The sequence below is a fragment of the Cydia fagiglandana genome, chromosome Z (genome assembly GCF_963556715.1).
Source record: "Cydia fagiglandana chromosome Z, ilCydFagi1.1, whole genome shotgun sequence".
NCBI classification, from domain to species: Eukaryota; Metazoa; Arthropoda; class Insecta; order Lepidoptera; family Tortricidae; genus Cydia; species Cydia fagiglandana.
Window position 1 is genome coordinate 7,973,118 of NC_085959.1, and position 13,011 is coordinate 7,986,128.

General features: G+C 37.6%; 1 protein-coding gene across 1 annotated transcript in view; it reads right to left on the reverse strand.

Moving 5' to 3' along the window:
* The window catches only part of LOC134678764 (dynein axonemal heavy chain 5), a 77,289-nt gene that overhangs the window by 55,039 nt on the left and 9,239 nt on the right, over positions 1-13,011 (reverse strand). The window contains exons 9-11 of the mRNA XM_063537462.1: positions 11,823-12,147; positions 8,746-8,969; positions 3,821-3,968 (exon numbers count right to left, since the gene is read on the reverse strand). Of these exons, the coding sequence (XP_063393532.1) occupies positions 3,821-3,968; positions 8,746-8,969; positions 11,823-12,147 (697 nt within the window). The remainder of the gene's footprint in view (positions 1-3,820; positions 3,969-8,745; positions 8,970-11,822; positions 12,148-13,011) is intronic.

A 13,011-nucleotide genomic window follows, 5' to 3' on the forward strand; every position in this document is an offset into this window, starting at 1 on the left:
GGCCCATTGTTGGGCATCAATGCTACAGCCAATGTTGGTAAATGCGATATTTGTCGTCATTGGGCCATCGGATTATATCGTCGATTAGCCAACGTTACCAAAATAAACAAAGGCCCATTGTTGGGCATCAGTGCCACAGCCAATGTTGGTAAATGCGATATTTGTCATCATTGGGCCATTGGATGATATCGTTGATTAGCCAACGTTACCAAAATACACAAAGGCCCATTGTTGGGCATCAATGCTACAGCCAATGTTGGTAAATGCAATATTTGTCGTCATTGGGCCATCGGATGATATCGTTGATTAGCCAACGTTACCAAAATAAACAAAGGCCCATTGTTAGGCATCAATTCTACAGCCAATGTTGGTAAATGCGATATTTGTCGTCATTGGGCCATCGGATGATATCGTTGATTAGCCAACGTTACCAAAATAAACAAAGACCCATTGTTGGGCATCAGTGCCACAGCCAATGTTGGTAAATGCGATTTTTGTCATCATTGGGCCATCGGATGATATCGTTGATTAGCCAACGTTACCAAAATACACAAAGGCCCATTGTTGGGCATCAATGCTACAGCCAATGTTGGTAAATGCGATATTTGTCGTCATTGGGCCATCGGATTATATCGTCGATTAGCCAACGTTACCAAAATAAACAAAGGCCCATTGTTGGGCATCAGTGCCACAGCCAATGTTGGTAAATGCGATATTTGTCATCATTGGGCCATCGGATGATATCGTTGACTAGCCAACGTTACCAAAATACACAAAGGCCCATTGTTGGGCATCCATGCCACAGCCAATGTTGGTAAATGCGGTATTCGTCACCATTGGGCCAACGAATGTTACCGTTGTTTAGCGAACGGTAGCAAAATACACAAAGGCCCATTGTTGGGCATCACTGCCACTGCCAATGTTGGTAAATGCGATATATGTCATCATTGGGCCAACGAATATTATCGTTGTTTAGCCAACGGTACCAAAATACACAAAGGCCCATTGTTGGGCATCTGTGCCACAGCGAATGTTGGTAAATGCGATGGTGGGCCAATACAAAATTAATGTTGGCTACGGAACGAACCTCATCCCAACGTTTTCCCTACCGTTGGCACCGTGGGCCCCAACGAAAATGCTACTAGGGTTGGGCCCCTCCCTTCCGACATGTCGGAAGCCGGTGTTGCTCGAAGGTAAACTCTATAAAATATAGGTTAAATTCGAACGGCGAAGATTTTTCTGCCTTCAAATTTAATCGTTGTCACTTTGACATAAAGTGCCCATGTCGAATACTAGTGCAGGGTCGAGCACTAGTACTTCTACCTTTAGCTTCCGTCGCAAGTTCTGCGGAGCGCCGTATCATCAGCCTCCATCTGATTTCCTGGCTTTACGATTTACGATAATTTTTACGTTATAACTTCTTATAAATCGGTGAACACCGGTAGCATGCACGAAAAAGTGTCACGTTGTGGACAAATCTCCATGGTAACGTTGTGGACAGATCCCCATGGTAACGTTACGTAATGTAATGGTAATAATGTTTTCTTATGACGTTATCGGGCGTTTTCACTTTTAGGGACACCCCCCGTTTTTATGATGTCCCGCGTTTTCAAAATTTGTTTACTCCGTTATGTATTATTTTTTTCTGAGTTTAATAATTTATACCCATAGAACACATATTTAACTAATGGTTTCGTCTATAGTTTTAGTTAAGATAAGCATAATGTAATTATAATATATTTTTTAAACAGTTAAGATACCGGTTTTTAACGTGTCCCACCCTAACTTTAAGGTTTTGCAAATCACATCGTGCAATTTTTTTCTACTAAAGCTGTCGAGTTTAAATGTTACCTAGAATCTAAAGAGTCTTACGGGGGACATGAACAAAGTTTTGAATTGAACCTTGCTGCTTTTGAATTAAAAACTAAATTTAAATAACATTGCTTGAAAGTGATGCCACCTGACACGTCAGGTTTGTAACGATCAAAACTACATTTAAATTTCTACTAATCCACATAAAATTTTGGAAATGGCAACATTAATAACACGTGATCAGACGGCAAACAATTTTAAACCGCCAGTACGCGACAGGAAGTTGTGAAGTGAACTTATGTCAGTGGACTGCAGACCGTACACGTTTCGTCAGTCAGGTTTGTGATCAATTTTCTTTAATAATATTAGCTTTTACATAAAGTTCATATATTATAGATGGAAATTGATAAGCTCGCAACTGTTTTTTTTATAAAAACATAAATATATTATGTAAGATGAGTTCAGAGTTAAATTATGATTGTAGTAAAGTAGAAAAACGTGACGTCAGGTTTGTAACTAATCGCTCCGTTACGTATAGGCTGACCGACAATGTTACAAAACTGAGGTCTATAGGGTGGTATTACATGGGCGTTCCATTCGAAATCTTGATATCGTCTATAATATGAAAAAAAAACAGAAAGAAAATGTAGTAACAACGCATGAGTTGAATACATACTATTAGGGCGTTTTAACTTTAATTTTTATATAAAGTTTGATCTTTTGGTCATGATACGAGATTTTATCAAAATATTGACGATTATTATTAATTGTTTAGTAGTAGCAAAAAGAATAGCATAGTATAGAGGGGTCCTGTCATTGTACATTTTGTAGTCACAGTTAATTTACTGTCATTTATCGACACACAACTAAAACTCAAAATGAAAACGTATAAAATTATCAAAAAAATGTATATATATGGATAAATGATTTTATTATTTTTATATCATTTTGATCCATGTTCATTCACTGATATCTATGTGTTAAATTGTTATACTTTGGTGGATTGTTATAATAAAACGAATTAATATATATTTACAGTTTTCTCATTATGTAACCCCAGCCTAAGAATTATCAGCTTGTCAGTTTTGTAACTGTCCCACTTGCTCAGTTGCTTTGTTTGGTCTTTATTTCGTTTTCTATAAGCTTTTAACCCAAGGTTTTGTTTTATAGAGAACTATCTAAAAATATACATTAAAGCAAATGCAACTATAAACGATTTTTTCAAAATATTGATCGCAATAAACAAAATAAATAACATAATGGTATCAATCGTTACAAAACTGACAATAAAATTTATTTTTGGGCAATAATAACTGTTTTTTTTATGAAATGACCTGTTTATATGAAAATATAAGTCATTTGCAGCAAAAGAAATGCAAAATATTGCTAATTACTTTTGTAGTTAAAGCGTGTCAACAAAAATTAGATTGTTACAAAACTGACCAGTTTGGACTACACTGTCAGGTTCGTTTATCAATAATTAAAAAACTAAACGTATTTATGTGGGACTCATCACAGTTTTAGTAACTTTAGAAAATAAACTTCATTATGGATTAGAACATTCAGCATAAAAACATGTTTTTATTTTAAGTCGTCATTTTCATTCTGGTGCACGATTTAGTGAAAACGCCCTATCACGCTAAATTATCGTCCGTAAACCGACTTTACAAACAACCATATTTTTTTTATTTTAACAAGCTTTTATTTAGTTTCACCTGTCCCGTTGTCTGTCTGTCTGTCGGTCTGTAATCAAATCTTGCAAGTTAAATTTGATCTACTTCCCGGTTTCCGATTGAGCTGTAATTTTGCATGCATGTATAAATCGGATGACAATGCAATATTATGTGCCATAAAGAACTCTGTGACAAGACAACGTAATCTAATTGTGTTAGGGGTATTTTAGAATTGTCTCGATGAGTATTAGTTGTCGTAAGGAAGTACAGTCAGCGATAAAAGCTTGTACCTAAATGAAATTTTTGCCAAAAACTTATTTAACAAACATGCTCACCGGCCACGGGGGAGTAGTTTCTCGGCAGCGGCGGATCGTCTTTTTGCTTCTTGAACATCTTGGTGATCTTATCTACCTCCTTCTCGCAGTGGCGTAGGACTCTGTCGTATTTCTCGCCCAACTTCGTTATTTGAATCTTTTGACTCACCTGGAATTAGAAAACTAAAGTTAAAGTACAGAAAACTGATACAAAACGGTTCCTTTATATATAATTTATAACGGTACTTTTATTTATAATTATGTATAAGATAATATAATATACTCATCGAGGCAATTCTAATAAATCCCAAACACAATTATAGTTTGTGTCTTTAGGTATTTAAATAAAAGTAAACAAAATCTACTTTCAAATGGCTCATTAAGCCAGTTGAGGGTAGATGAAAACATTACATGATCAAATAATGTAGGTTAAAGTCAGGTCGTTCAGTGACAGACCCAAGCGCTTTTATAAGAACAGAAAACCAGCGCTGTGACAGCTGGTCTGTAACACAGAAATGCTGATGAGTCCATCCCTATTGTCACGCTATTGGTTGTTAAGGTTGTTTATAAGTTTTATAACATAGGAACGATTAACGCATTCACTGCCAGGGGGCGTGGCCTAGGAACTAACTTGTATGACGGTGAACGCACATGTGCGTTGGGGGCAGTGTCAAGCTTTGTTAATTTCATTGTTGCTGGTACAACATGTATTTGTGTATCGTTTGTTTGTTTTTCTTATATGTGTATGGCAATAAATAATTCTTATTCTTATATTTTTTTCCTTAACGAATAACTGTTATAACTACCCGAAAATGTATAAATTGTTTGTTTACTTTTAGGTATTTAAACACCTAAAGATACAAAGTTGTTTTATCATAGAGTTATAATGGCCACCTCCTGTCTTCATCATCAGATGAGCTTGATGATACCATAATATTGCATTGTCACCCGACTTACATAAGTATGCATATTTTCAGCCTCATTCGGAAACCGGGAAGTGGGTAATAAAACTTGCAAGATTTGATACCGACAACGGAACCGATGAAAGGAATAAATAAAAGCTTGTAATAAAACATCCAGGGTCCATTTCTCGAACGATATTATACTAATATTATTAGTCTACGAACTGTCGAATCGTATGGGTTGCCACGGCAACACACTAATAATATTAGACTAATATCGTTTCAGAAATGGGCCCCCAGTGAATGTGTGTGTGTGTGTGCATCAGCCGTGTACGATGCTCCTAAAGTTGGCCGTCTAATGCATATTTTTCTTCACGTTGGGCCAAAGCCAACGCCAACGAGCCTTTAGAAAGTTTTCCAACTGCTACTATTTCTGATAGCCTGGTAGAATCAACCACGTGCCTAGGTACAATGCGACGTTGCTCCGGCGACCTCCAGAAACGCGACGTTGCAGTATTTCAGTACAAGGCTGCGGAGTTGTTAGTACCGCTTGCGCCTAGCTACAGCGAACCAACTATGAGCTAGATATTATGTATACTTCGTTTTTTTTAGCATTAGAAATTAAGTAAACAATCTTGATGTGTCTTTTAATTTAATAACACATTTTTAAAATAAGTTACGGCAAATATGTAACAATTATGAATCTAATACGATCATTTATATTCTTCTGCTTTCATAAGTAATAGTTTTTGGTTTTTAAAAAGCGTTTTTCAATTAAAAGACATGTCAAGATCGCTTACCTTTCTAATGCTAAAAAAACGAACTATAGGTAGCTACAGAAAACCAACTGTGAGCTAGATATGTAGCTGTCTGTAGTTTAGGGCTCATTTAGACGATGAACTCGTATGCGATATTCATTACATTGCTGGTTTTGATCGATCGGTCGAATTGGACGTAACCAACAGACCGCATTGTAACTAAAATAGCATGCGATTTCGCGCGCCGTTTAAATCAGCTGTGTAACAAATTAAATTGAATGATGAATAGGATTATTCAGCGTTGCGAGGGATTCAAGGCACAAGAATTGAATAAACATTGCCACTGAGTGAAAAAAATAAACAAAATCATACCAAATCGAATCCAAATGGCCGTTCAAAGATGAAGGCGAATTTCAATATGTATTGTATATTGTCTAGGTAAGTGCACCATCAGACCCAATGGGTTAAACCGATAGAAATCAAAGTATCCAAATAATTTTCTACTACTATTTTAATACCTTAGCGAAAATTTAATGTAAGCTTTAACAAATTTCGTGATATTGCCGGCATAGTCACGAACTGTAAAAATAATTTCAAATCGTCCCTTGCAGTTAAACGTTACTCTTCGTGTCCTATGATAGCCTAGTATTTACACGTTCCCGTGTTACAAGTGACGTTTGCATTCAAGCCAGTTTGCTCGCAATTTCCCTTGAAAAAAGTTGATTGTTTACTGAAAGTTTTCAAGTTTTGAGTAGCTAAAATAAAATTATATCAGACAAACATCTTGCCCAGCATTACAATATTTGACGTTTTCAATCTGACCGTAGCAAAGTTTAGTCACACGTGACACAATATGACGTGGGGTAATATTTGAGCTTTAAGTAGCTAACACACTATCGCACCGCACCAAGGTCATTGTGCGACGCACCCATAAGTAAGAGGGAGAAAGAGATGTCGCTTTCTCCCTTTTACTTATGGGTGCGTCCCACAATGACCTTGGTGCGGTGCGGTAGTGTGTTAGCTACTTTAGTCCTGACCCTTATGACTTCTATAATAGGTATTCAAGGTCGTTGGGGATAATACAAAAATGAGACAAGTTTGTAATATTATCTGTAGGTATAGAAAATCGTCTTGGCGGGGGCACGGTCGTACTCCCAACTATCACAAATAGAAACTTTCTCGACTATGACACAACAGGAGGCCACCCCCACTCACTTTCCACTGCCCTGTGTCCGATGCACTGCACTTTCAACATGATCAACTCTTCAATAGTATGATATCCTGGTAGATGCAAGCCTTTGATCTTGCGTCGGACAACATGCAGGTTGAATTTAATTAGTGGTTAGTGGTTGTTAGTGGTGAAAGTCCACCGTCTGGTTTTCTCGCATACTTGCGCGAGATGGAGTCGCGCGCGAAAATCTAACTCATACTAGATCGCCTGATATTGTCAGAGTAGCGAGGGTGCTTATATTATTGGGTTATATAACACGCTCACTAGGAACTAGGGCTCGCGGTCGGGTCCGGGTTTCGGGTACCAGTTGCCGGGGCCCCGTTCTCGTGCTACACGAAACCGGATTTGTGGCCACACGAAAACGGGTAATTAGGATCCGTGTAATTAAGATCCCACCAAAAACATAAATGTAAAAAAGGAGAGCCAAGTTCAATACAAAAATTATGCTTGGCTGTGGGGCTCGCCGCAAAAAGAATGGAGATCTAAATGAGTGCCACTGCCAAGTTCTATGCAAAACCCAAATATGTATTTATAGGAACAAAATAACATTATAAACAAGTATTAAACTCTATTTCTTTACTTTATTGGATACCTATAACAATTGCTGTTATTTAAAAAAATGTGAGATCTTAAAGTAGGTTAGATTTGACTTAGCCAGTTTTCATTATATCAATCATTTTATATAGGTGTATTGTAATTCTGATAAAACCTGGCCAAGCCAAATCTAACCTACTTTAAGATCTCACATTTTTTTAAATAACAGCAATTGTTATAGGTATCCAATAAAGTAAAGAGATAGAGTTTAATACTTGTTTATAATGTTATTTTGTTCCTATAAATACATATTTGGATTTTGCATAGAACTTGGCAGTGGCACTCATTTAGATCTCCATTCTTTTTGCGGCGAGCCCCACAGCCAAGCATAATTTTTGTATTGAACTTGGCTCTCCTTTTTTACATTTATGTTTTTGGTGGGATATCAATACTTTTTGTAAAGAAAACTAGGCAGGTATTGAGATTTAATGTTTTTTCTTGTGTTTCCGCTGTATGGTTTTTACTTCTGTTCTTTGTATAATTATGTGGTGCCGCGCGCCGCCGACGACACACCGTTGGCCGGTTGTTTAGAGCGTATTACAAGTTTTTTGTATGGGGACACCACTTATTTTTTGACTAAACTTTATTTTAATATAGCAAATATAATATACATATATTGGGGTAGTTTCAAATATCTGCTTGTAACGGTTCCAACGCTACAATAAAAAAATATTTTTTTGTATGTGGACCCCCCCTATTTTTTAACATTTTTTTATTTTTAGATTTTTTCCTACGGTTACACACAATAACCGAGCTGGATTCCAAATTTCATCCTTCTAGGTCATCTGGAAGTAGGTTAGGTTTAGGTACTTATATGTCAGTCCCAATAAAAAGTGGTTTTTTTGTATGGGGACCCCCCCTATTTTTTAACTTTATTTTATTTTTAGATTTTTTCCTACGGTTACACACAATAACCAAGCTGGATTCCAAATTTCATCCTTCTAGGTCATCTGGAAGTAGGTTAGGTTTAGGTACTATAAGTCATAAGTCAGTCTTAAAATTTACGACTTTTTGACCTTCATACCTTTATAACCGTTTGAGCTAGCTTCATGAAATTTGGGCTTCTAGATATCCTTATGGATATAATTAAACACACGTAGTTTTATGTGTTTACGTCAAAGATGTTTTGAGTTATAGAAGGGTCAAAAGTGGCACCAAGTGGTTCGTGTAATATTACACTCGGCGCTGGCTAGCCAGTTCCTTTGCTTGAACTTGGCTTGACACGCTGCCGCGTGTCTAGATGACGATTAAACGAGCAATTCTCGTAGCATATTTGTCTTCTGTTCGAAAACATGGTACCTAGTACTTATTGAAAGCCTTTTCAAACCTGGTCAGAAACGTGATGCCTTGCGGCGTCTCCCTCACGCTGGAAAAGTTCTCATCTATAGTGTTCCCTATGGATTCCCGTAGCATATATGTCTTCTGCTCGAAAACCTGGTAGTACTTATCGAAAGCGCTTACCTTTTCAAACCTGGTCAGAAACTTGATGCCTTGCGGCGTCTCCCACACGCTGGAAAAGTTCTCCTCTATAGTGTTCCCTATGGATTCCCGTAGCATGTTCGTCTTCTGCTCGAAAGCCTGGTAGTCTTTATCGAATTCATTATTCCTGTAGTCCAAATAGTCGTACTGGCAACTGGTTACAGCCTTCTTTGCTTCGTCGAACGCGTGGACGGCTTCCTCGAGATCTGCGAATAAGAAATCCCATGAAAAACATAAATCTGAAAGAGCCAAGTTCAATATTAAGAGCCCATCAACGTGTAGACTAGCGCCACTGCTAAATAATCGTGATTATTTAAATTTAACGAAATATATTTAAAATAAGGAGCCTTAAACTGTTTTTTGACAAGTTGTCACAGACAATAAAATATGACATTGATGCATCAAGGCGGTTTGTTAACAAGGGCCTACCGGTAAACGCGAAAATCGAAATTTAGTTATCTGCCACTTTATCGCTCGAATATGCAAGAGTGATAGAGAGATTAGATAACGAAATTTCGATTTTCTTGTTTCGCGGTAGGCCATATGATTGACGTGACGTGTCATATGTCAATGTCGTTTGTATGTCGTTTGTTTACTGTTTGTGCCACAAAGGTGCCACCTACTCTGAGCTTTGCCTAATATTGTTTTGTTGCAACATCGCATCATATAAAAGCCAACATCAGCCGCCACTAGGCGGTCATAGGATAGATGAGTTAGACTTTGTAAACTAAGCCCGTTGATAAGAAATATGACCTCGCCGCATAATGCACGCGTAATCGCAATAGGATTTCAATCTTATGTAATCGCAATAGAAGTTAATTTAGTGCAAGTTCATGTTTGAGCTACCAATGTTTTAAAATGCCGAGTCTCAATTTACAGGGGCGTTTGTAGAGCGTGTAGGGTTTCTGGTTTCTCGACCTTTTTAATTTCTCGAGGCACGGAAATTCTCGACCATGATTTCTCGAGTTTCTCGAGTATCTCGAGAAATTTTGAAAGCTCCATAAAAACACCATGTTATTTAATATTTTTTGCTTTTTTACAAATCAGACTCGTAGGAATTGTAGGTGAGATCAATAATCAAACATATGGTACATTCTTAGTCACCATAAATTGCACTTAATAATCAAAAATACAACAGCAAAAAAAACTATAGGTGCAGGCGAGCGCACCGGCGATGTGTTATGCTATAGTGTATTTATTTAGGTATTCAACAAAATGTAAACAAACCATAATATGGTATTTTATTAGGCAGCAATAGTCAAGTCTATAAATTTAACTCGATGTGACAAAACTTACAGAAGTTTGACTACGTAATATTAATTACTCGTACTTACTCAACGTAATAATAAAGCTGCTAAAATTTTAATATTTTGCTAATAGGATTATATCGGGATGATTTGATTTATCTATTTAGTTTTGTAATATTTGTTATTACGCTTATTGGCGCTGACATGGTCCTATAATTCGTTGCAAACATTTTTACAGCTTTATTCAATAAAAAGACACTACATGAATGTTATGAATCATGATAGTTCAAAAAGTTTCAAAACATGAAGATCGGTTAAAGCTAGAACGATGGGTACGGATCAAGGTAGTTTTTTATTTGGTGGGTAATGTAAAAAAAAACATTGTTCATATTTATTTAACTACATACCTAAAGAAATACATTATAGACACATCATGTTATACGCATGTTTTCTTTTTACTTATCACAAGAGATTTATTTCTCGAGTTCTCGAGGCATTGAATATTTTTTTCCCGTCTCGACTTCTTAGGACAAATTTCTCGAGATTTCTCGCCTCGGGAATTCTCGAGCAGAAACCCTAAGAGCGTGTAATTACCAAGTACTCATAAGAGGTAAGGAGTTAACTGGAACTCGAAATACCTCTTGGGGGCTATTCATAAATTACGTTATTTCAAATTAGGAGGGGATGGGTCTGGACATACCGTCGGGACATCGGATGATGGTAGCATGACGTAGGAGGAAACGGGGTCATTCGAAGCATGATTTTTGGATGATATAGGAGGGGGGGTTCGTCAAAAAACCATGACGTAATTTATGGACAGCCCCTTATTTGTGACAGTTTTAACGCTTTCAGCGCCAAGCGCCTCATTTTCATTATAAAATGTACTCCCCTAGGTGAAGGGCTGTCTTAAACTATTCTGGGGCCCTTGCGCACATAAGAATTTGGGCCCTTTTGGAATGAAAATAAAGCGAATTAAACTAACATTTTTCTAAATGATAGTTTTTCTATTTTGGGTAGTAAAATATACTGTCTGTCCTTCGGGGCCCCCCGAGGATGGGGGCCCTGGGCACTGGCCCCGTCTGCCTTATGGTAAAGACGGTCTTGGCAGTGAATGTTAATAAGATTTTCCATCGAGCGACCTACGATTATATTTTATCGTGGAACTTATACTTCAGCAATGTCAAAACTTTACTTTTCTAAACTTAACATTACACAATTATAAAAAAAATCGCTAGATTAGAAATCGTATCGTGACAGTCAATTAAGTCATAAATTCGTAGATTTTTTGCTAACCCTTAATTTGGAAAAAATCACGGATGGCCGTGAGTTTAAACCTCCTCGGCGCCAGGCGTGGCTCGCTCACTTGCTAAAGGTAGCTAAAAGTACATCCGTTCGGCCCCAATTTTGGGGAAAGCCATAAGCCGCGCGTGGCGCTGTCGCCACCTAGTGGCCATATCTGTGCTGATCGTAACAGACGCGTTTTGTTAGAGAGTGAGTCTTCTGTACTTAGTACTATTATTTATTCTGTGTCGGCGCTCAAAATTATCAATTATTCTGGTTAAAAAACATACAAAAAGAGGGTATACAATTGTGTACAGTATTTCGCCGCCAAATTAAGAGCTTTGCTGACACTTAATATGTGACGTTCCACGATAAAAGGTACCTTATGGCGGCTGGCGCCGCAATAATATTGGAGCGGCGTTAATAATAGCGTAAGCGCCAACCGCCATAAGGTACCTTTGCCCGTGGGACGTCACATATAAATTCTGTAGTGGGAATATAATATATTCTGTAGGAATGTGGTAACCTTACCTTCACCAAGCAACAGCCCCTCCATCCTCTTCGCAAACAAATGATTATAGTCCTCCATCAAATCAAACATCGCTATAATCTTATTCACTCTCTTGCAGAACGTATCAAACTTCCCAAACACATAGTTCTCAGAGAAACTGAACTGCTCAGTGTTCGGCAAAAACGGCTGGTTTTTAACATACAGGTACGTTTCTCTATAGGTTTTGTTCAGGTTTAGGCAGTGGATCAGCTTGTCCCGGACCAGGGCTCGGTCTTGGGACCAAATGGTTTCTTTGAAGCGGCATGTGATGTATTGCTTGCAGGTTTCTATCATTTGATTGGTTATCTGAAAGTTGTGGATGGTTGGTTGAGCCAGCGATATAGTAGGTAAATATAGCTAAGTCAAATTTTCAACATTAGTCAAATAGGCTAGGTAGGGTAAAGGCACCAGTGCTCGGCCATGCACCAGTAGTCAGCCTTTCTTGTCTGTTTTTGGCCGTAAATAAAAAAGTTTTTCTAATTTTAATGTCAAAAATAGGTAATAATGTAGAATGATAAACTATTAATTGAAAAATACCTTATTAGTTTAAAAGAATTCTACCATGATCCTGAACACTAATTCAAAGAAGTGGGGTCTCCTGAATTCCTCCTGAAGGCTTATGAGATATGCGCCATTTTTTTTGGAGTGTCACATGGTATTTTGAAATAATGCTATAATATATTGATCAAAAATTTAAGTCTTTTAACGTACATCCCATGACCAGGGGGAGCAGTTTTCTGGATTCAGCCTAGTAGCAAACATATATAACTTTTTTCTGCAAATCAATTTTACGTGATCAATTGGTTGCAATTGTAGCACTTACATAAGTGTCACTAGTAGTATTTACGTTCTTTATGCCGCTGAATTCTGCTTTTTGCAATTGAAATGATGTAGTTGTCACGATCAGCATTGAGCATATACAGCTAAGTTGTTTGTTTTGATATTACAATGTTTCAAAGGATTAGATAGATATCCTCTCCGATGTATTATTGAATTTATAGAATTGCGACACACGCGCCGTCTGCCGAGCAGTCTGCAGGCTGCAGCACACTCAATATTGAGTTGATCTTCACCGGATCGTCCAGGTACAACGAATGACATAACTTCTCCATGGCCTGGATGAACTTGGCCTCGTTGTAGCAAAAGATGATCTTGTGATATGTGTCACAT